Source organism: Nelumbo lutea, chromosome 4 (genome assembly GCF_056320005.1).
Source record: "Nelumbo lutea isolate HS-2025 chromosome 4, American lotus-T2T, whole genome shotgun sequence".
In the NCBI taxonomy this organism is placed as follows: Eukaryota; Viridiplantae; Streptophyta; class Magnoliopsida; order Proteales; family Nelumbonaceae; genus Nelumbo; species Nelumbo lutea.
In genome coordinates this window covers 63,302,941-63,326,925 of record NC_142687.1, presented here as the reverse complement: position 1 = coordinate 63,326,925, position 23,985 = coordinate 63,302,941, and the positions used below count along the sequence as shown (strand labels likewise).

General features: G+C 37.8%; 1 protein-coding gene across 1 annotated transcript; it reads right to left on the bottom strand.

Moving 5' to 3' along the window:
- Positions 1-1,071: 1,071 nt before the first annotated feature.
- Positions 1,072-20,989, bottom strand: SPX4 (SPX domain-containing protein 4). Its single transcript, XM_088986645.1, has 3 exons — positions 20,332-20,989; positions 1,868-2,033; positions 1,072-1,745 (listed from the first exon to the last, which is right to left on the bottom strand). The coding sequence occupies exons 1-3, from the start codon at positions 20,656-20,658 to the stop codon at positions 1,267-1,269; spliced, it is 972 nt and encodes a 323-aa protein (XP_088842771.1). The 5' UTR covers positions 20,659-20,989; the 3' UTR covers positions 1,072-1,266.
- Between the last annotated feature and the right edge of the window lie 2,996 nt (positions 20,990-23,985).

Here is a 23,985-nt window from a genome sequence, read left to right as displayed (position 1 = left end):
TCTTGCACAGATCAAAACTTAAGGGAGGTTTAAGTAATAATAAGCTAATTTTAAGAAATTAAGCTAAAGCAAAATTATGTTGACTGATTTAGTTTAAAAAAGTAAAATTGTGTTCAAACTTTTAGTTATGGTAATCAAACTAATTAATTGAATTAACTTAACCGAAGTAATTTAAGTATTATTAGTTACAAGTTATTAGTACATAAATTTGTATTATCTTAATTGGCAAATAAATATAACATAAATATAGAAGGAATCATGGCATTTGCAAATATAAAATAAAATATATAACATGAAGTAGGTTTGGGACTATAAAATAAAATATATGGCATTCAACAACAATAAAACTAAACACTAACAGTGAAAAAGCATCAATTATATGATAAAAAAATGTAGAAGTTAAGGTTTGAGTGATTTGTCCACAATTAGACAAAACTTACCCTGAACACTTACAAATCTGTATAAAAAAGAAGTATGACACATGTAATCATGTAAAATAAGTCAATTAAGTTAAATAAGGAAATTAACAAAATTAAGCAAATTGGGTTAATTAAGTTAAGTTGAAGTATAGGAGAGGTTTAAGTATTTAGTTCATTAATCTAAGTTAAATAAAAAATAATAAATCTAAGTTAATTACTTGATTAATTATTAATTTTTTAATAATGTAATATAACCATTTTACTAATTAGGTTGAACCGCTGAACCAGAAACCAATGGCCAAAGCGGTCATGGTCTGGTTCCGGGTCCGTTTTTAAAACATTGGTTTGACTTTACCCCTAACATGTTAAAATATACTACCTATTGACTTTGTTCAAAAAACCGTCGATTGAGTGATTGCTTTCAAATCAATAATCCTATAATTTATTTTTATTCTTCAGTGTTTATAAATTATAATACACATTTTTAAATTTTGGATGATAATAACAAAAGAGAGGCTGGGACGTTGAACAACTAACAAGTGATTTCATTGAGGTTTTGTTTCAACCTTTAAAAGCTGTGCAAAATGAAAGATTAACAATCGGCTGAATTGTTGTGTCAAGATTTATGGTCACGAGATTAATTCTCACCCAATTCAAATCAATTACAGAACCCATATTTATTGCTAACATTTATACATCCAGAAACATCTTCAAAGATAAGTCTTGTTTTGTTGAGAATTGGAATTAATGTTACAATCTTTGGCAAGCAGGTCATTAATCATTATGACTAAGAATTTGAACATTCACAAGTCTTGAAACTAAGACTTATTTATGCAAAATCCAATTACTAATTTTTACGTGATATCTCTTGATCCTTATCATCCCTGTTATGCAAGGTGGTTGATGAGTTGGAAGGAGAGTCCTCGGATGTTACAGAACCGGCACTATCATCTTGACCGTAAAAGAATGAACCCAAAGACAAAGGATTGTAGGTAGAGCTTGCCTTTCGGAGGCCTTGTATGGTTCTCATTGCAGCCAGTGTACTACGATAAATGTCCACAGTATCCTCACTGAGAGAGGATGTCTCTTGCAGGGCAGATGTATCATTGCATAGAGAGTCCATCTGATCTTGTGGAGGTGGTACACTGGATTCAATGACCTCTGCTTGGAGTGGGAAGAGAAGTTCAAGATTGGCTTCACACTCATGGACTAGCCTTGTGAGAGGTTCTGTGGTGAAGAAAGGTTGATGGAGGGCACGCTGTGTGAAAGGTAACTGCAACAAACCCCCGGTTCTCTTATCATACTTCTTCAGAATTTTCACCAGTCCTGTAAGGTAGGAATGAACAGGAAATCTCAGCAGGTATTGATGTTTTCCAATCCTTTTACATGTCCTCCCCAATTGGGCACTTAAACTTTTCTAAGAGATGTAGATAAAATATTCAATCTACCTGTAAAATTAAGGGAACTGTAGTTTTTAAGAAGAATCATCTCCCCATGAATAGTGACAAAGTCTTTACGGATATCCAACATTTCCTCACTGAACTCATTCTCTGATGTAAAAACTCCATCTTTACTGCTTTTTTCCTTCACACTCTCAATTCTTTCCTTCAGCTCCTATTGCAAATTCAATCAAGCCACAATAAAAAAAAAAATACATAATTACATAAATAACAAAAAAAATCACAGTTGCATTTGTGCTCACTCCAATGGATACAAGGCCTTCATAATAGTAAGGCATGAACTTTTTTATAAGAAATAGTAAAGCATGAACTTTGTCATCCACGTCATGGACATGCAAAATACTTGTAGTACTACTTGGAGATAATGCCAAGACAATTTTTTGATGATTAATGAAGAATGGTTGAAAGAAAGGATTACGTTTCTACACAGTATGAAGCATTCATAACTTCATAGCTACAATTTAATGATTCAACTTTGTAGAATCAATGCAAACCTCTTGTATTGTAATCCTATGCTTTTTTACTTCAGCTTTCTTCAACAGTTTTTCTTATTCCCAGCCTCAGTCTGACGGTCCAAATTCCTATCATTCCCTTCCCTTCAACAATGCCACATTTTTTTTATCACCACTTAATTCATAATAAGAAAGTACAACAGAACAAAGAGAGGAAGAAATAAGCTCTCCAACTCTCCCCCAAAAGAAAGCCAAGTTTATAATAAAGCCCAAAAAATTGATCTCTTCCCACCCCTTGTTTCATGAGTACATCAGCAAAAGAATTAGCACATCTTTTCACCAACTGCAACCTTACTTCCATATCTTGTGATGCAAACTTAAATCTCCTTTCATTAGCATAGCTCCAAAAACCATCTTCCTTCTTTTGCAGTCAACCCATCACCGGTTATGAATCTCTTTCAATAATCAGCTTTCAAACGTTCAGCTCCTTTGCTCTTTGCACACCTTCCATTACAGCTAAGATTTCGGCCCTTAAGGGATCACTTACATCAATTGGACCCAAGAACAAAGCAATGATCTTTCCTTCCTCATTTCTGAATACTCCTCCAATGCCTGAAGGACCAAGGTTCCCCTCACTGCTTCCATCAAAATTTAGCTTAATGAAACCACAAGAACGTGGACACTAAATGGGGCTAACTAAGGGATCACTTACATCAATTGGACCCAAGAACAAAGCAATGATCTTTCCTTCCTCATTTCTGAATACTCCTCCAATGCCTGAAGGACCAAGGTTCCCCTCACTGCTTCCATCAAAATTTAGCTTAATGAAACCACAAGAACGTGGACACTAAATGGGGCTAACAACAGCATTAAGAGGGCCTGAATCAGCCACTTTCTTCTACTTTCTAAGCAGATCATCTGTAAAGATATCTCCAAAAATGTCCGAAGATTTCACCCAATGGACCACTCCAACGGTAATGGCTTCAATAATTGCTTCTCTATCTCTCTCCTTTTCTAAGAAAATTCTTAAGTTTCTTTTCTTCCCAAATTATCCAGCAAGCAGCAGCCCTTGTGCATCTCCATAAGAATCTTCCCCTTTTCTTTGGCCAACTGGAAGAGGTAGAAGCCAAAGTCTCTCCTAAGTCCTACCTTCTCATCCAATCTCTAGATAAATATTGCCTGACTCTCATGAAAAAGGACCTAGGTCAACTTTGATACTTTTGGGCATTAAAGTTGTTAGGTCCAAGCTTTTGATACGCCAGATAGGGTGTATCAACTATCAAGACTTCAAATCTTGTGCTTCCTTCTATTTTTTCAAAATTTGATGATTGGGCATATTATTATATGATGCAATGCGCCTCATATCAGGCATATCGTATCTAAATTCTGAACCTTGTTTAGGAATAAACATGGGACTTTTATATTATAAAAGAAATATGTACTTTACCTGCATAAAGGGATAGGGAAACTGGGAGTGAAGCCAGCTGAAACCCCCACCAACCAAAATCACAAGTGCTACAAATGGAGAGCTTGTGAAGGACAAAAGGATGTATCAAATGTGAAGAGTCCCAATGATGTATTATATTACTGTAGTCCTTGTATTGTATCTCTTATTTTCATATTTTCTTCTTTAGTCCTGCAAGGGCTTTTTCTGTAAATATTCACTCTCTCTCTCTCTCTCTCTCTCTCTGAACTGTTTGTGTGGCATGGTATCCGAGCAGGTTGCTCTATAATCTGGGCTTGCTCCATGCTCACTCACTAATCTCTCAAGGGCTGCTGATTTCTGGGTGCATTGACTGAAGATAGGGCTGTATTGATCAACCCTAACCCTAGGTTACTCTGTTCTGCAATTTCAGCAAGAGAAAGCTTCTTAGAACCCTCTTGGAAGGCATTTGCTTGAAGTGAAACTTGATTCGATGTGTTGCCCAGGCCTGTTTTACTCACAAGAAAGTTTCTTTAAGATTAGACAAGTTTTGGAGGAGTTCTGATCTTCTCTCCAGGGCAGAAGTAGGTTTCTTCTTCCTTCTCTGGACTGTGTCATTCCCAAGTATTCATGCAAGCTTCAAGCACTCAATTCCAGGCTGCTATTACTTCAGACTGAGGAGTTCAAACGACATACTCCGTTCCTCTTCAAGCTGCTCATCTGAAATCACTTGGTAGCCGATTTGAAATGCACAGAGTAATTCCCTTTCGGGAAAACCTCCCATGTCAGGTTGCTGAATCCCTTTGTTTCTCAATCAACTGTTGTTTATCCTTGGTACCATAGATTTTGTGCTGCCCTAGGGTATCCTCACTTTTCAGTTACTTGATAGGAGTTTATAATCAGTTCGGGAGGTTTTTTAATCCTCTCCTCAGTTCAACAGTCCTGATACACTTGGGTTGGACTGCCAACACAGCATACAATCTGGTTGGTCTTGTTCTGAGTAATCTCTTGGAGGATTTTGATTCCTCTATAGGATGGCTTATCTCTGCTAGTTGTCCGACTGAAGTTATTTGATCATATATATCTTCTGGACCAGATTTCATTACTGTTTATCTGCATTGCTTACTTCAACCTTGATGTTAAAATTCTTTTTTTTTTTTCTGAGAAAGTCCTGTGTTTGGGTTGCAGTGATACTACTTTCAGTATTTAAATTGTTGCTGAATTAAGTAAAGTGGTTAACAACCTTGAAATATAAATGTCAGTGCTGCTACTTTGCTCCCTGCGTTGTTTTATTCATTTAAAATAGCTGAAAAGAAAGGTATTATTCCTGTGAAATTTGATGGAACCAACTACAGTATGTGGAAGTTCCATAACCAGAGTGCTTCTGGTTACTCTCTTTGTTAGGAAAAGACTCCAGGGTCTTACGATTCTCCTCTTGTATGTGGATGACACGTTTTGAATGGAAATGGTATGGAGAAACTGAAGCCTACATGTATGTCAATGGTTCTTTCAATCCAACATCAGAAACAGCTGGCATTGGTTTTATCATTCTAACACAAAATCAATCTGTTTTATGTGCAACAAGCAGAAGAATTAAGGCTTCATCAAGCGCTCAAGCTTAATGATGGGCAGCTATCTACGGCCTCAGGAAAGCTGTATCAGTGAAATTCAGAATAGTAGACTCTCAATAAGTCGTGAAAGGTATAAATGAGTATATATAGATATAGATATATGCAAAATATGGGTCCTGGCTCATCATCATTTTTTTTATCAGTAACAGGAAACTTTCATTAAATTATAAAAAAGATTAAAATACAAAGATTGGGAGAGTTAAACCCTCTTACCACCCCCCCAACAATAAGATTACATAGTAGCCCAAAACAAATGGCTTCTTCCCACCCCCTGTTTGGCCAAAGCATCTACAAATGAATTAGCACATCTTTTAACCCACCGGACACGCACATCCATTCCTTGAGTTAGCCACTTGAAATGACTTTTTTCATTAATGTAAGCCCATAACCTGTCGTTTGCCTTCTCAGCTTCTCTATCCAACCAATTACCACTTGTGAATTTCCTTCAATAATCAACTTATTTATATTCAACTCCTTAGCCCTTTTTACCCCCTCCAGGAGTTGAATTTGATAAAGCCTTCCATCGGAGGGGTCCACATCGGAAGGACATTCAGTCTACTGGGAGACAAGACTGCTATCTCCTGCCAATTATTCAGGATGGTCTCTATTGAAACATCTCCAAAGAGATTCATTGTTTTTACCCATTGTGCTACCCTCAATGAAATTACTTCTATAATTGTGTCCCTACTTCTTTCTTTTTCAGCAAATATCCTTTGGTTCCTTTCCTCCCAAATCGTCCAACAAACTGCTGCTTTAATACATCTCCACAAGACTTTTCCCCTCTTTTTGTTCCGGCAACCAACTGCATAGGCGAAGAGACTACAAATGCTTGATGGAGGAGTCCACTTGCAACCAAATAAAGAGAGAAACCACTACCAAATAGAAGAAATAAAAGGGCAGGATAAAAGTAAATGAGAACAAGACTCACCATCAGCGTTACAAAGGGTACATCAGTGCGGGGACAAGCACCAAAAAGGCTTCTTTTTTGAAGAAGACTGCAAGTATTAATTCTTTCCGAAGCGATTTCCCAACAGAGTGCTCCAACCCGGGTCTTCCCCACACTTTTTTAGAAGGGAAGGATGAGGCAAGAGCAACGGAAGAGTGGGCCAGGGCATTGAAAAAGGAGGCACAACTGAAAGAGCCAGAAAAAGAGAGGGTCCAAATTCGGGAATCCCCCTTAATCAGATCTAAAAAAAACCTTTTTGAGAACCTGAATTAAGGACAACATCAAATCCATCTCAAAATCTCTAAGGCCTCGTCTGAAACCCAAACCCCAATTAATCTTAAGTCCTGGGCCAATGGAAGAAACTAAAGAAGAGGCAATTAAGTTTTTGTACCTAGAAAGGGAGAAAAGGGAAGGAACTTGATCCTTAAGAGGTGTCTCCCCTTCCCACACATGCTCGCCTCACCATATTTCCAGAACACAAATTGTACCTTATGAAGGGTAGAAAACAAGGAAGAATGGTATGGATGGCTTTCCAAGGTGTTATCACTTTTGTCCACAGTTTGTCTTGGTCCATCGGAAATCTCCATAGCCACTTACCCAGTAAGGCTGTATTCCTCTTCTGAATATTCCCAATTCCTAGACCCCCTAACTTCTTATTTCTAACCACCATTTCCCATCTCACCCTATGATCCCTCCTCTCCTCACCTGATTCCCATAAAAAGTCCCTCATTACCTTCTCTAGCCTTCTACAAATCCTCATAGGCTTCCTAAAGACCAAAAGGAAGTAAATTGGCAAATTTGCTAATGTTGATTTGATCAAAGTAATTCTCTCACCCATCAATAGGTAATTCCTTTTCCAGGAGGCGGCAAGCCTTGTTGAAAATCTATCCACCACCGGGTTCCAAAAATTCACACTTCTAGGGTTGCCTCCCAAAGGTAAACCCAAATAGGTCATAGGCCACTGGCATACCTCACACCCCAAAATTCTTGCACACTCATGAACTTCTTCATCTTCCATGTTGATACCTGCTACACAAGTCTTATTGAAGTTGACTTTCAAATTTGTTATTTTCTCAAATACTTGTATCACCTCCTTCATATTCCTCACCCAACTCAGATCACCTCCCTCACAGAATAGAACAGTATCATCAGTGAATTGCAAATGAGTGACAAGTACTCTTTCTCTTCCCACTCTCCAACCTCACACCAAACCACTCAAATCTGCTCTCTGAAAAAGAATACTCAGCACCTCTGCCACTAGAGTAAACAAGAAAGGAGAAAGAGGATCCCCCTGTCGAATACCTCTGATGGCCGGAAAGTGGTCAACCACTATGCCATTAACCAAAAGTGAGTAATGACAGGTACTAATGCAACCCTTGATCCACTTACACCATTTATCTCCAAAGCCAAAATTCCTCATTACTTCCATTAAGAAATCCCAGTCCACCAAATCATAGGCTTTCTCTAAATCAAGCTTGCAAACCAATCCTTTCTTTCTAGATCTCTTTAGCTCCTCCACACTCTCATTGGCAATAAGAATTTGATCCGAAATTTGCCTATCCTGTACAAAGGCCCATTGATTTAAAGAAATAATAGAAGGAAGCATTGATCTAATTCTTCTAGATAGCACCTTGGCAATGATTTTATACAGACTATGAGCAAGACTAATGTGCCTAAAGTCCTTGGGATGTAATGCTCCTACCTTCTTTGGGATCAAGGTGATGAAGGTAGAATTTAGACCTAGATTAATTACTCCTCTGTTAAAAAAATCATCAAACGCCTTATGGATATCCTCCTGGCTCATCATAATGTATGCAATGTCTACCAGATCAATGAAGGTTTATCTTTTTGAAAAAAAAAAAAAGAGTCAGATTGCCCTAGTGGTTTGTTCTCTTCTTATTCTTTCTACAAGAGCTGAACAATTTGTCTCCTCCCCCTCTTCCCTCTCATTTCCCCTAATGTTAATGTTAAGGAGGTGCCCAGCAAAGATAAACAAAAGCTTCTTGAGGGAGAAGCTCCTTGTTCAGCAGTTCAAGCTCACCTCCTGAATATGTTTAGTAAATTCTGTCAGAAGCAGTTTGAACAAAGAGAAAACAAATTTGAAATGTGCATGTCTAAAGATGACCACACCTAGAGGTGGAATTTGCCAATGGAGGTTAATATGATCTTTGATCCATCAATGTTTGCTTGGCCTGAAAAAAGGGGAAGGATCATCAATTATGTGGAGATGCAGGAGGACAGCACTGATTTGGACTATTTGGGAAGAAAGAAATGCTGGGATGATGATTAGAGTTACATATTGGACAAGAACTATAGACATCTTTGGCCAATTTTGATAATATTTGGAGGAATTGGACTGTGGTGGTAAGAAGCTCTTCTACAAAGCCAAAGGTAGATTCAGTGTGGATGATGAAGGACACTAGAAGTTGAACTTTGATAGGAGCACCCAAGCAACCTGGGTCCATCTGGAATGGGAGGCCCTAAGAGATAAAGAAGGGAATATCAGTGCTTTGTTCTCAGGACTAGTGAGAGTAGGGGGTTCTGTTAGAACTGCACTACTTACTGATTTGGCGGGTGTCCAGATTGCACAATTTGAATATGGAAGTGATTCTAAGTTGCTAGTGGGGTGGTTGAAAGAACTGAGGACTGTAATGTGGTGCTATCAAAATGAAATCAAGAAATTCAAAGGGTTAACAAGGAATTGGAATGTGAGGAGGTCGGCTAATGCTTTGGCTGATTGTTTAGCTAAACACGGGGTAAATAGGGATGTTATATTTTCTGTGTTGGGCTTAATTGTAAGATGTAAAGTGAAACTTTGTAGGGAGAGGCTGCACCTCGTGTCTCTCCAGGGGATGCTTGTAATGCTTTAAAGTTTAATATTTAAAAAAATTATTAATTTATCAAAAAAAATGTATGATACAACAGTACTCCCAGCCAAAATTAATGACAAAAAGATCCAAAAGGCATAACCCTTGGATTCTCTAGAAATTCATCTATGACCAATGCAAATAAACAAGGGCTAAGTGCTGAACCTAGGTGAAGTCCCATGTCTCACTCATAGGTGTTCTAACATTGGTTGTTGACCCTCATGCATATCCTTAATTAGGTCTACATACCTATTTGGAACCCCTTTCTTTTCTAAGATCCACCATATTATCTCTCTAGTAATTGAAGAGTTGGATGGAAAGGAAGTAGCTGGTCTGATGGAGGAAAGTGATAGGAATGAAAGATGGAGTTTGAAGAAGGAACTAGAGGAGTTATTACTAAAGGAGGAAATCAATTGGAGTCAGAAATATAGGAGCAAGTGGATTAAGGAGGGTGATAGGAACACTAAAATTGTTCATGCATTGGCAAATGGAAGAAGAAAGAGCAACTTTGTGTCAAAGTTGAAGGTTAATGGGATGAGTAGTGGCCAACAGAGTGAGATTTTCCAAGTTTTTGTGGACCATTTCAGATTTCCCAAGCTTTCAAAGGAGTCTCAGAAATGGTTGGAAAGAAGATTTGATAGTGAAGAAATAATGGATGCAATTTGTTCTATGGATAGTGCTAAAGCTCCTGGCCCTAATGGTTTCACTATGGCTTTCTACAAAGATTGTTGGGAGATATTAAAAGATGACATTTTAAAGTTTTCGAGGAATTTTTTACGGGTGTGATTAATTCGGGTCTGAATTGAACTTTCATTGCTTTGATACTGAATCACCAGGTTAATTAACCTGAACCCAACCAAAAAAGTCAGATCTGACTTGGGTTTAGTTTATGATCCATTGTTTTTTTATCATAAAACCTGTCTCACTAAACAAGGTGATCTCTGAAATGGAAGCAAGGAAGTAGAAGATAATTATGGACCCCACTTCTTGCTGATATGAATGAATAGGGGGCCTAGGTTCTATTTTTGGGCTAGAAGAAAAGAAGAGAGGATATCATGAATATCAAATAATCAATATTTTAAATTTTAAATTTGGCCCACAAACAATACATAAACAATAAACCAGATATCAAATCAGAAACCACAGCTGGGAATTCTCAAGTTAAACTGAGATGGTTGTTTCCAAGGTAACCCAGGGACATCAGGAACTGGTATTTAGAGACACTGCCAGTAGGGTAATGCTACCATATGCAGGACCCTCCAGCAGAGAGGATTCAGCAACAGCTGAAGTGCCAAACTCTTATTACTGATACAGAATCTAAGAGTAGCAGTGTTTATGGCCTATAAGAGGATACAAACACTGCTGGTTATCATATGATGGTTCAAGGATATGGACAGTCAGTAAGCACTGTAGACTGTTCTACAATATCAGCAAAGCAAGGTTTTCTTTCTTTATTTTGTCTTTTCTTTTAAAGCTTGACCGAGAGGCAAGGTATTTTGATATCCAAAATGAACTAATCATTCTTATTTGGTTCCTAGGTCAATCAACTCTCTACCTAATTGTCCTGCAAAATAGTGTCTTTCAACAAATAAGCAGCTTTATATTTTTGCTTGTATATTGAGATGAATCATTTATCTTTAAATCTCCTTGTAAGCAAGTAGTATGGATGCATTTTTGTGTAATAGATGTCACATAGAAATGCAAATTTCTTTTATTTGTTTTGTTATAGATATTTCACATAGTACATCTAAAGATACAAAAGACAATGCCAAATGGTCAAGAAAGGAGGAAAGGATATTTGTTGAATTAATGGTTGAACAGTGCAAAAAGGGTAATAGGAAAACTACTGCCTTTACCTCTACACTTGGTCCAACCTTCAATCTAACCCAATCTACTCTAAGTTAGATAGATTCTTGTTCTCAACAGATTGGGAAGAGCATTGGGGGAACCTAAATTCTAGAGCACTCCCTAGACTCACTTCAAACCATTGGCCTATAGTGTTGTGTAAGGAGGAGTTCAGAGGAGGTGGACCTGCTCCCTTTAGGTTTGAGAACATGTGGTTGATTCATCCGGGATTCATAGAGAAGATCAAAGAATGGTGGGAACAACACAATCTGTCAGTTGAATGGAAGGGAATGAGATTCCACAAAAAGATTCAATTCCTAAAATCTCAAATAAAGGAGTGGAACCATCTGGAATTTGGAAGAGTGGAGGAAAGAAAGAAGATTTTAATGGAGCAAACTGAGGAACTGGACTTGAAGGAGGAAAGGGGTTCTTTTGGAGAAGAAGACTAAGAAAAGGAGGGAGACAGAAACACTAGATTTTTTCACTCTGTGGCAAACAAGGAAGAATATCATTTCTAAGCTAGAAGTTGATGGAGCTGTTCTTTCCCAACCAGCAGAAATAGCAAAGGCTTTTGCAACCCATTTTAAATCAATTTTTGGAAGGCCTCTAAATGAGAGGATTTGGGTGGAGGGGCTGGAATGGCCAACTCTTAGTTTAGAAACCAAAGTGGGGTTAGAGAAAAACTTTGACTTAGACGAGATAAAGGAAGCGGTATTTTCAATGGATAGAACAAAAGCTCCAGGCCCAAATGGATTTACAATGGCATTTTGTCATGATTGTTGGGATATTGTGAAGGACCTAGTGTTGGTTTTTGAAGAGTTTCACAGGAGGGGAATCATTAATCCGGGTTTAAACTCCACATTCATTGCATTGGTCCCTAAGAAGAAAGAGGCATCACATCCAAGGGATTTCAGGCCGATTAGTTTGGTGAATAGTCTATACAAGATAATTGCAAAAGTCTTATTTCTAAGAATTAAGAAAGTTCTTCCAACCATTATCAAACCCAACCAAGGAGCTTTTGTGAAGGGAAGGCATATCACTGATCAAATTTTTATTGCAAATGAGAGCTTAGAGAAGGCTTATGACCTAGTTGATTGGTCCTTCTTAGTGGAGGTAATGAAAAGTTTTGGTTTTGGAGACAAATGGTGTAGATGGATCTGGGGTTGTATCAGGAGCTGCCATTACTAAGATATTGGTGAATGGAACTGCGATGGATTTCTTTCCGGCCATGAGTGGAATAAGACAAGTGATCCACTCTCCCCCTTTCTCTGTACTCTGATTGCAGATGTCCTGGGGAGACTGATACATAGAGCCGATTCTAGAGACTTAATAAGAGGATGGAGAGTCGGAAGGGGGGAAGTACCACTTACACACTTGCAGTTTGCAGATGACACAATCCTATTTTTTGAGGGTGGGGATATAAGATGAATCAGAAACTAAAACTGACAATACAACTCTTTAAACAAATGTCTAATCTTAAAGAGACTTCGATAAGAGTTGTGTGGTGGGAGTGAATTTGGAGTGAAGGGAAGTAAGTGATTGTGTGAGTGTGTTAAGGTGTGCTATCTCGGAGTGGCCTATCACTTATTTGGGCCTCCCCCTAGGAGATAACCCCAAGAATGAAAGCTTTTGGAACCCAGTAGTAGAGAGATTTGAGAAAAGGCTTGCTTCTTGGAGGAAAAATTATCTTTCTTCTTGGGGGGAGAATCACCTTGATTAGGTCTACCCTTTCCAACCTTCCTGTTTACTTCATGTCAATGTTCAAGATTCCTACAAAGGTCTCCAACAGGGTGGAAAAATTAATGAGGGATTTTTTATGGGAACCAGGAGTGGAGAAGAAAGACCATAGGGTGAGGTGGGAAGTGGTAAATAGGAGCAAGAAGCTAGGGGGCTTGGGATTGGGAATATCAGGAAAAGGAATATGGCATTATTGGGGAAATGGTTGTGGAGATTCCCGTTGGAAAGGGACAAATTGTGGATGAAGATTGTGGCTAGTATACATGGGCTGGATGAGAATGACTGGGATCCTGGAATTTTGGAAAGGACTACTGCCGCATCCCCCTGGGAAGCCATTCATGATCTGCTTCCAGTTTTCTCCCCTTGGATTAGGTACGATTTGAATTCCGGTAATCGAATAAAATTCTGGTAGCAAATTTGGGTTGGGGACCTACTCCTGAAAGACCAATTTCCATCATTGTTTGCTTTGTCAGATTTGAAAAATGAACCCATTTCCTCCTTCTTAGTTCCTTCTGATTCTTCTTTTGGGTTTGGGTGGAATCTAGGGTTGAGAAGGGCAATAAGGGATACAGATTTGGGGTGTATGTCATCTTTGCTAACCATCCTTGAAAATGTTTTCTTGAACCCCAGTAAGGGAGACACCAGAATTTGGACCCCTTCTTCATCCAGCTCTTTCTCTTGTGCTTCGTTTTTTGAGACATTAGTCCAACCTACTACTCCACTTGGGCTGTCATTCGCGGTTAAAGAGATTTGGAGCAAACCCATTCCTCCTTGGGTTGGTAGTTTTTGTTGGGAAATTTTCCTGGAAAGAGTTAACACAAACGACTTGCTTCAAAGAAAGAGGCCCAATTGCTGTTTACTTCCCAATAGGTGTATTCTTTGCAAAGCTGATGGGGAAACGGGTTATCATATTATGGTTACTTCTCCAGTTACTAAGACTTTTTGGAAGTGAGTGTTTTCCCTTTTTGGGTATAATTGGAATCCCCCCGTGAGTGTGCAATGCTTGTTTTCTCCTTCTTTCTTTAGTTGACCTAAGAAAAGGGGGAAGATTATGTGGAGAAGCATTAGGGCTGCAGTGTGCTGGTCAATTGAGAAGAAAGAAATTCACGAACTTTTTCAAATAAGGAAAGAACCACAGAAAACCCAACAGATTTGATACTTTCAAGGGTTTCCATTGGCTGAAACCAATGGAGATATTCTCTGAATTCTCTATGGCAGACTTGCTGAGAAAGTGGAAAGAGGTTACTACTATTGCTATGTATAAAAGGAACTATAGTCCCACTTGGACCCCCCCCCCTCCCACCGAATTCATAAAACTGAATTTTGATGGATGTAGCTTAAGGAATCCAGGGCCTTCTGGGATAGGGAGTGTTTTTAGGAATGAGGAGGGGTATATTACCGCCATGTTCTCTGAGCCAATTGGAGAGGGTGACTCTCTTAGGGCCAAAATTCTAGCAGTTCTTGAAGGAATCCAAAGAGCAAGAGAATTAAGCATCAGATGCTTAGTGATTGAGGGGGACTCGAAGGTGGTGATTAGGTGGCTGAAAGGAGATACCAGTGGCTTGTGGAGCTACAGAAATGAGAAGAAAAAATTTAATTGGCTATGTAAGGACTTAGAGGTGCAATACAGCTGGGTGAAGAGAAGTGCTAACTCAATGGCTGAGGGGTTAGCTAAGCAAGGGGTGGCTAAGGATTCTTTGTTTTGGGCACATTTTTAGTATTTTGTTGTCATTTTGATGTTGGGGAGATGTTAGTGGAAAAGTTTTTTTAGTATAATTTCTCACATAACATAATTCACCCAATTAGACTAATAACTGGGTTTTTTGTTATTTGAGTAATCCCCATTCGGGAAATCATGTAGATATTCCCTTAATTACATCTCTGCTAAGGGCAGAGAAAACCATTTTGATTCTGATTCAGAAGTACCAATGAATAGAGACTAAACTAAGTATGAATTTTCTACAGAATTTTCCTTTGAAAATTCTGGTATATGTTCCCTCTTTATTTGAGAGAAAACCAGCATATAAAGAAACAAACATTGTATGCATAACAAGTAAATAGGTATTATAAAAAGCATGTTTCATCAATAAGGCTACAAATGGCCTTTAAATTATGGTTGTGTGCATTATCATGCTGTGAGGAACCATAATCAGCCAAGTTTCATGAACAAGGTTGTAGATGGTTTTTCCCCTCACACATAGGCTAGTAGGTTGTAAGGAACCATAATCAGCCAAGTTTCATGAACAAGGCTGTAGATGGTTGTCTCCTTACATGTATTTCAATATGAAACAAGGAAGAAAAGAAAAAAATAAAAAGAAAAAGAAAAAAGAAAGGAGTGAGAGGAATTGATAGAATGTGGGCTTCCATCTCATGTGAGAAGCACAAGGAGTATCATATTGAAGAGGTGTAGGAAGAACACAAGATTCCCTACCTTCTTCTTCCTTTTTCTTTTATGCTCTCCACACCAATCTTCTTCTCTTCTCTCTTCCCACTTGTTTCTTAATGCTAGAAATCCTACAAATCAATTAGTAATAGCCAACAAAAAAGGCCTTAGCCCCTTCTCCTTGTAGGAGAGGGGTTTATATAGAGAAGGGAGGTGGTTAAGTAACTCCCCACTCCTCTTTTCTTAGGGTGCCAAGTGTCACCCCACTTAAAATGGGTTAAGGAGGGAAAAGAAAACTTTTCCTTCCTAAGGTGACAAGTGTCCCCCCCATTTCAAGTGGTTAGAGGAGGGAAAATAACTCCTTCTTCCTAGGGTGACAAGTGCCCCCCCGCCCCACACTTCAAGTGGTTAGAGGAGGGAAAATAACTCTCTCCCCTAGGGTAACATGTGTCCTCCCACTTCAAGTGGTTAAAGGAGGGAAAATAGTCCTCTTGTTAGAATAGGACAAGTGGCATCCCCTCGTAAATAAGTGGGACACCTCACAAGAAATTAATTAAAATGGATTTATTCTTCTAGGGCCTACTGTTCCACTAAATGGGCTCTACTGCAGGCTCATTAAATGCTTATTGCATTATAAATAAGCCCAAATAACTTGGGGCCTGTTGTTCACTAAACTAGACTACAGGCCCCTTTCTTTGTTAAAATGTTTCAGCCCACCAATAGGATTGATTGGGCTTATAAAAAAGCCCTTTTCTCTTCTTTATTATTATTTTAAGCTGTGACTGGGAGTATCTTAATAATCTGCTCCCACTCCAGCAAGTTTAAGGACTTAACAGGAGTTAAGATAGTTTACCTCCCCATTTTCTGTAATTAATTTTCACAAGTATTATTCATTAATAAAGATTTCTGTTATCGACCAAGAATAAATAAATCCAGAGGGATTTCAATAGGAAAGCAGGGTGCAGCTACACAGATATGCTAACCCGTTGGTCAATAAACATGGATATGAACGATTTCCAACACATTGATAAATAAATTTAGTGAAACTGATAGACATTTTATACTTCTTTATATTACTCACTTTGATGTTATATATTGCTTCATTTCATTTTGTATACTTTTTTAATGCAACAAAATGCAAAAGCTTCTCAAGTTTTTTGTCCTTTTTCATATTGTGCTATTTATGTGGGGTCCGCATGATTCCATGATATATATTTGCCATTGAGTGTTGCACGCATACCAATATATGTTATTATTTTGATTAATGAAAAAAATGAATGAGAATAAAATTTGTAACCAGTTTGGTTACAAATTTTACTCTCATTCTTGCTGGAAAAAAATCATTTTTAGGAAAAAAGTGTTAGGTTCGTAGTAATATTTTCTCATTCTTCCCATTTCTACTCATTTTTTTTCAATCTTAGAATTTCATCTTGGGTAAGAATGAGAAAGAATGAGAGTTGAACCAAACATTAGAATTTCACCATGGAATGAAACTAACAATGACTCAATGGGAACAAGATTTAATGGAGTTTGATCATTAGAAAATGGTACGAAACTAACTATGACTCAATGAGACATAAACCTTTTATTCTCTTCTTTTACTATAAGTATATGAATATAATCTTGATTGTTCTTTTTTGTAGGATTGGGTAAAAAAAATATTAGATTGGGACTTGGGAAATTATGATTGGACTTGGACATGTTGGATTTGTGATAGTTGTTGGATTTATGGAGAATTGGAGATTCTGATTTGGACTTGTGGTTATCGGATTCATGAATTTATGGTTGAATGAATTGTAACTTTCTATATCGGAATTTGTTGAAAGTTTAAGTTGTTGAGAAATTGTTAAACGATTGGTCTTGGTTAAATGATTTGGACTTGTGGTGGTGTATAAATGATTGTCAGTATTTTAAAGGGAGATTGCTGGTTTTTTAACTTGTAAGTTGTTGACTATAAATCGGTTTCACGTTTGTTATAAACAGGTCTTATTGGTTACAGTCTGTTATTTAAGCTTATAAACAGGTTTGTTATTTTAGCTTACAAACATCTTTTCAAACCAAGGTCTGTTGAAATTTCAGGTTTAGTGGTTATGTTATTATAACATAACTAATGTTTTACTAGCTAAATAAGAGGTTTGTCATTGCCTTTTATCAGGTTTGGCACTGTTTTTTACAAGTCTTCTTGAAGATGATTCGATATAAGCAGGCCTTATCGTGTCAGACCCAACTGTCCTGATTACTAATTGATTCCATTATGGGACCAAAATTACATACCCTATAAGGTCTGGTTCAGGACAGAGACAGGGAATTTTCTTATTGGTTCAGGGCAGTTCTACCCTGTCCTTAACCAGACCTGACCCATTGACAGTCCACTCAGCACTTGAGATTAGGGTTCAAAGGGAGAACACAAGAGAAACAAATCATGGGGTGTCAAGAGAATGAGTCGACCCCGACACTCAAAGAGCCAAAAATATATTATGTACAACTACAAGCATACCCTTACAGGGCAAAAATATAAAGAAAAGAAATAAACATGATAGAATACAACAAGACTATAGTAATACAATATAATACACACACTTAACTCCCATAGTCTCTACACAAAATACAGCTTGTCCATATCAGTTGAATGGATAAGTGAGCAATATGAGATAGGAGTAATTTTGCTTTCCCTCAAGCCCTCTAGGATGAGATTGATCACTTGGAGACTTCGAGGTGATTTAGTAACATTGTTCTAAAGGTCTCTCTCAAGCCCCAAGCAATACAAGAGTTTTGTTTAAGAATAAAGTGTTCATCTCTACAGGTCTCTCTCTTCATGTGTCTGCCTTTTCCTTGAGTTTTCTGCACATAACCTGCAGTGATCTGTCAAACTTAATCCACCTACAATCATGTAGAAACCAGGAGGAGATTGATCAATTAGAGTCTTGGAGGTAATTTACTATAACCTGCTTTGATCTGTCAAAGTCAACCCACCTAGAAATCATCTAGAAACTAGGAGACTGATCACTTGGAGTCTTGGAGGTGGCTTAATGACATTGTTCTTTTTTGATAAATAACAGAAATTTTCATTAAATATTAACAAGAATATTGCAAGGAGTACAGAAAAAAGAGGAGATAAAACAGCTTATCTCCACAACACCCATAAGAATAATTACAACCTAGCCCAAAACAAATTAGTCCTCCCAACCTCTTGCTTTGTTCAGAAGAATAGGGTGTTGTGGAGATAAAACAGCTTTTCTCCACAACACCCATAGGAATTATTTAGCGACATTGTTCTAAAGACTCCAAGCATTACAAGAATTTTGTTCAGAAGAAAGGCTGTTCATCTCTATAAGTTCTCTCTTCATGTTTCATGGGACTGATCAATTAACTAATTCCTCAAACTCAGCACCTCATCTCTACAGGTTTTCTCTTCATGTCTACCTTTGCCTTGAATTTTCTGCACATGACATGTTTTGATCTGTCAAAGTCAACCCATCCAGCAATCATGGATAAACTAGATGTCAGTTCTACTCCAATGGCACAATTTCAGGAAGCTCAAAGTTTCATCCATCCTTCTTTGACCAACCTGGAACTCTAGCTGTCTATCCAAATAATACTCCTTCACAAATCTCTTCCATTTTTTTCTGATGCTTGATATTACTTGGCACATCAAAGCCACAGCTTTTGTAGTCAATTAAGGGGTGTGGCCTTCAAAAGACATCGTGAAATTTATCCCTACAAAATGAACTTTTCCCAATGGAGATCTCCATGTTCATTAGCTTAGTTATGCCTAGTTTCTTTGAGAAATGATGCTCAAAACCTCCTGTATGTGCTCATCAACAATCTCACAATTCACCAAGTGATTTCTCTTGCCCATTCCAAAAGGAAAATCCTTTGCAGCTAGGAAATGCAGTTCCTTGTGCCTGTTGACAGATGAAAACACTGAGAGGAAGTAAATGAGAAAGGTGGAAAAGATGGCTTTTAAAAAGGTTCCCCCTAGCAAGATGACTTTCACATCTTGCAACCTTTCTTTACATTAGTACAAATTCACTGAGCTGTTTTTGCAAGAAAGTAAGGAAAATGTTTACTAACCCCTGAACCCCAAATTGTGGGGAAGATAAAAATTCTATCAAGCACCAGAATCTGAATGTACATTTCAGTTCATTCTGGCACTGAGGCATGGAGATGATCATTGGAAAATAGAAAAGTATAATCAGAAACAACAATGTATCAGATAATTACAAGATCAAGGAAGGCACAACAAAGATACAAAGAGGCTCCTCATGCTCACCAGTCCCTTCCTATATAACAACCATATCAGGATAAAAGGCTCAAACAGAAAGAAGGCATGGGTATTTAATATCTATAACAAAGTAGGTATACACAGTCATCATGGATTACTCCTATCAAAAGAAAAAAAAAAAAATCATCATGGATTACCCACTAACAGTTCAGACAATAGTAAACTTGGATTGGGTACCAACACCACTCAATTTATTGGAAAATGCTTAAAATTGAGGAAAAGGGCATCTGGATGTCAACCACTCAAGAATTATGTTGTCAAACAAAACCCTACTTGTCAATCTAGTTGGTTGAGTTGAACTCCTTTGGGAGAAGGAAATTCCATTCTAGCTGAGCTCTTCTCACTCCTCTAAGGCTGAGATTACTTCTTCCCAAGCGACTCTAATGTAGAAATGTAAGGAGAGTCATAAGTGGTAACTGGATGGATGTGAAATGAGAAGGCCAGTGGATGCACCGGCATTGATTCATTGCGTTGGTTTTAACACTTCGTTCAGCTCGAAATCAGCTAAGGAGATAGCGGACTCTCTGGCAAGAAGTGGAGCTAATGGTGATTTATTGCGTTGGAGTATTGCTCATCCGGCAATAGGCGGTTGTAAGTTTAAGGCTGGACTAATTCAAGGGACTTGGTAGCTGACTCCAATGGGAATGTACCTTATATTGTAATCTAAGTTTTGATAACTAACAAAATCCTCATCTGTTCGTTAGCAAACCAAAAAACATGAGAATAGCACAGCACACAACACGATGAGATTGAGTTGTCCGATAATCAATGCAATCACAATTCCCCACAACAATAAACAAAAACAGAATGCACTTTTCAGGATTAGTTTCGGAGAAAAAGAAAGGGAAGAACATGAAAAAAAAAAAAAAAAGAGATGAAAGACCTGTAAACGAATGACGAATTCTTCCTCTTTGTCGACGTAGAAATCGTTGATCTTTTCCAACTCTTCATCGAGAATCCTGACGAACCATTCTTCTAGACCAATCCAGGGTTTGTTTCTCTCAGTGTCATCAGTGGAGACATCGCCATCAGTAGGAGCACCGTCGATGATCTGGCGATGATGGCGAAGAAGATCGTCGAGGACCAGTGAATCAGGGGAGCTAGGGAAGTGCTTGAGAAGTTTCTTTAAGGGTTTGTAACACAAGAATTTGTCCCTCCACTCTGGAATGGTTTCTTCTAGGTGGGTTCGAAATTCCTTACCGAATTTCATGTATGTAACGTACCCCTTTTCTGCGTATATAGAGAGGAGATGGGAGGGAACAAGACGATGGGGTAAACTTCGGGAGAGGAATTATTTTGTGAATTAAAACAGTGGAGAGGAGGGCGATGTACTATGTGCAAGGGAATCTATTATTTTTTATTTTTTATTATTTTTTTTATGAAAAGCATGGATGTACTAGATAGAGAAGCCGGGGGCAGCACGTCCCCACTAAGTCGGACTGGGATCTGCTCCTCACTCCGACCTTACATGAACATCTCACCATGTGTTTGTGAGGTCGGTGTGAGGAGCAAATCCAGTCTCCCACTGGTCACTCTTATGGATAGAAACTAAACTCACAAGGAAGGTTATACAAATTAAGATGAAAAGACCAGAGCAAAGCAGGTGAGCCTTCTTAGCAATCCAATCCACCACTTGATTCGCCTTCCTATTGACATGCTTGTAGTTGATGTCACTTTCAAGATGATCCTTGAGTCTTAAAGCATTGGGAAATTCCATATTAGTATCTTGTACTTTGGGTGTAGTGCCACATTAGTCCCCAAATTTTAAAATGTGATAAGTTCCTAAACTTTCAAAATATGTCAATCTAGTATCTGTCATTAACCAGTTATTAAGTTCCATTTGAAAAGATATAAATACCCTTCAAGTGTCATCTAATTCTCTTTATCAACCATCCAAATATTGACAAAAAATTAACAGTCCAAAATCTTTGTCTCTTCTATTCAAGAAAATTGGGGTCAGCAGAATGCCCACTGAAAGGTAACCTCAACTTTCTTGCATAGAAGATGCAAGGATTTGAGACTATTCATTTTCATCAACATGTGGATTGTTGACAAAGAAAATTAAATGACACTCAAAAGGGCATTTGTGTATGTTCAAATGTCACATAATGGCTAGTTAATGGATTGGTTAGTGATAGGTAATAGATTGACACATTTTGAAAGTTCGGGTACTGAATTGTCACGTTTTAAAGTTCGGAGACCAAAGTGGCACTAGACCCAAAGTACAGGGTGCTAATCACGAATTTTCCCTAAAACATTCATAGATGATGGTCTTGAGGTTCCAAGGAGGGGAAGCAATTCCCTTTAGACATGAAATAACCAGCTTGAAGTCCCTTTCAATGATCAGCGTTGAATTCTTGAAATTGGCAGCAAGGTTATGTGCCTCCCACGTCGCCCATGCCTCAGCAACATTTATGGATGAGTATTCCATCAAGTAACCCTTGAAGTCCACAATCTTATCGAGAGGATCTTGAGCCACAGCAGCAACCGCACACATTCCATTTAGAAGTCTAGACGCATCAAAATTAATTTTTATTCTTCCATCCTTAGGGGGTCCAAACTATGTTCTTCCACTTTTTGATCTCAAATTGTTGTTTAGTTTTTTTCAAAAAGGTCATAGTATTCCACAAATTCTTGTGTCGCTCTCTCAATAATAGTAATTGGGGATTCTGGTTTATCTGAAAAAGTTTTGGAATTCCTGTTCTTCCATACTTGCCATAATATAACACATCTTTCCTACAGTTAAGTTTGACATCAGCCTCGTGCACTCTATACCACCACTCACTCAAACTATCAGTTTGAAGGGGAGTTTCTAAACCATTGTTTACTGTCTTCAAAACTTGTTTAACCATATTGCACTTTTTAAAAATGTGGTCAATGTCCTCTTCCTCCCCACAAAAATAGCATTCTCCATCAATGTTCATCCCTCTTTTCCTTAAGGCTATGTTTGGTTTGAAGGAAATGGTAGGGAAAGGAAGGGAAACATAAGGAAGCCTATACAAGATTTGTAAAGGTTTCCCTACTTTTTCCTTCAAATCGAACACAACATAAAGAAATTTTGGAGGGAAGTTTATTATTAAATAAAAGATAGAGGAAAAATCTTAATTTTGGTTGGCATTTAATCTTCCAAACCAAATTGATCCAATTAAACTCACAATCTCTATTAGAGATTGAGTTACATTTAATTCCGTAGGCTGATTTGACTGAAAAAAAAAACACCATATGGGTTCAATCTCCAGACAAACATATCTTCTTTATCCTCGGTAGGAATAAATATAGATCTAATCTTATCCCAAGAACTTTGAGAGGCCACCGAACGGATCTTGTCTTCATTCCACATCTTCTTCTCATGGTCAATAAAGTCCCCAACCTTTAGGTTTTCCATCTTATATGGTACAAGATCAGGGCCTTCAACCAGAACCTCATTACCAATCCAATTATCTTTCCAGAAATTAATAGAGTTTCCATTTCCAGTAACCCAACCCATACCCTTCCTCAAAAGGTCTCTTGACTCAACAATTCCCCTACAGACCCAAGAAATATTATTCTTAATTTTAACATTTAAAAATCCCTTTCCTTTTAAATACTTTCCTTTTACAACCTTCACCCATAAGTTATCTTCATCTCTAAGAATCTTCCATCCCAGTTTAGCTAAATTAGCTTCATTAGCCAATTTTAAATTAATTAGGTCGAGGCCACCCCAAATCTTAAGGCAACAGACCTTGCTCCATCTTAAAAGATGCAAAGGTTTCCTATCATCGACTTTAGACCAAAGAATTTTTTTTCTGAGCCTTATTTATATCCTTAATTTTTCCACTAGGCAACCTGAATGATCTCATGATAAATTGAGGTACCATATTCGCAAAAGCTTTTATTAGAGTTATTCTGCTTGCCAGAGAAAGAGAATTTCTCTTTCAAATGGCGAGTTTTTTTGGTAAATCTATCCTTGACAAATTGGAATGAATCTTTGGTAACTCTAGAAGTAATTTGGGAGAGGGGGCACGCAGAAACATTTATTTGATTGGATAGGAATCTTCAAAATCTTGGCAAGGATTTTCTACAATTTATTTGGGGTATTTCTAGAAAAAATAATAGAAGACTTATTGATTGGGTTTTGGCCCTTTGCAAATTTTTCCAAATTATCTTTGATTCTGAGACAAGAATTAATGATAGATTTTGCAAAAATCAAACAATCATCTGTAAATAGAAGAATAGGGATTTGGGGGAATCTTTTGCCGCTTTACATCCTATACCATTTTCCAATATTAAGAGAATCCTTCTCAAGCTTCCTAGATAAAGCTTCCGCACATAGGACAAATATGTAAGGGGAGAGAGGGTCTCCTTGTCTAATACCTCTAGAAGTTGCTCATCTATTCTCTCCTTGGGAGAATCTATTAATATGTTATGAAGTTGCCATCTATTCTCTCCTACATCCGTATTTTATTTAAAAATAATAGGCTTAACTACTTAACATTTGAGAAATTCCTTATATATTAGTTGGAACCCGATGCATTGGTTTTATTAAGAAAATTGAGGA

Coding starts and splice junctions, on each gene's coding strand:
- SPX4 (XM_088986645.1), bottom strand. CDS start 20,658: ATGAAATTCGGTAAGGAATTTCGAACCCACCTAGAAGAAACCATTCCA. Junction 2,034..20,331: donor AATTCGTCATTCGTTTACAG/GTCTTTCATCTC, acceptor AATTTGCAATAG/GAGCTGAAGGAAAGAATTGA. Junction 1,746..1,867: donor CAGTTCCCTTAATTTTACAG/GTAGATTGAATA, acceptor CCTACCTTACAG/GACTGGTGAAAATTCTGAAG.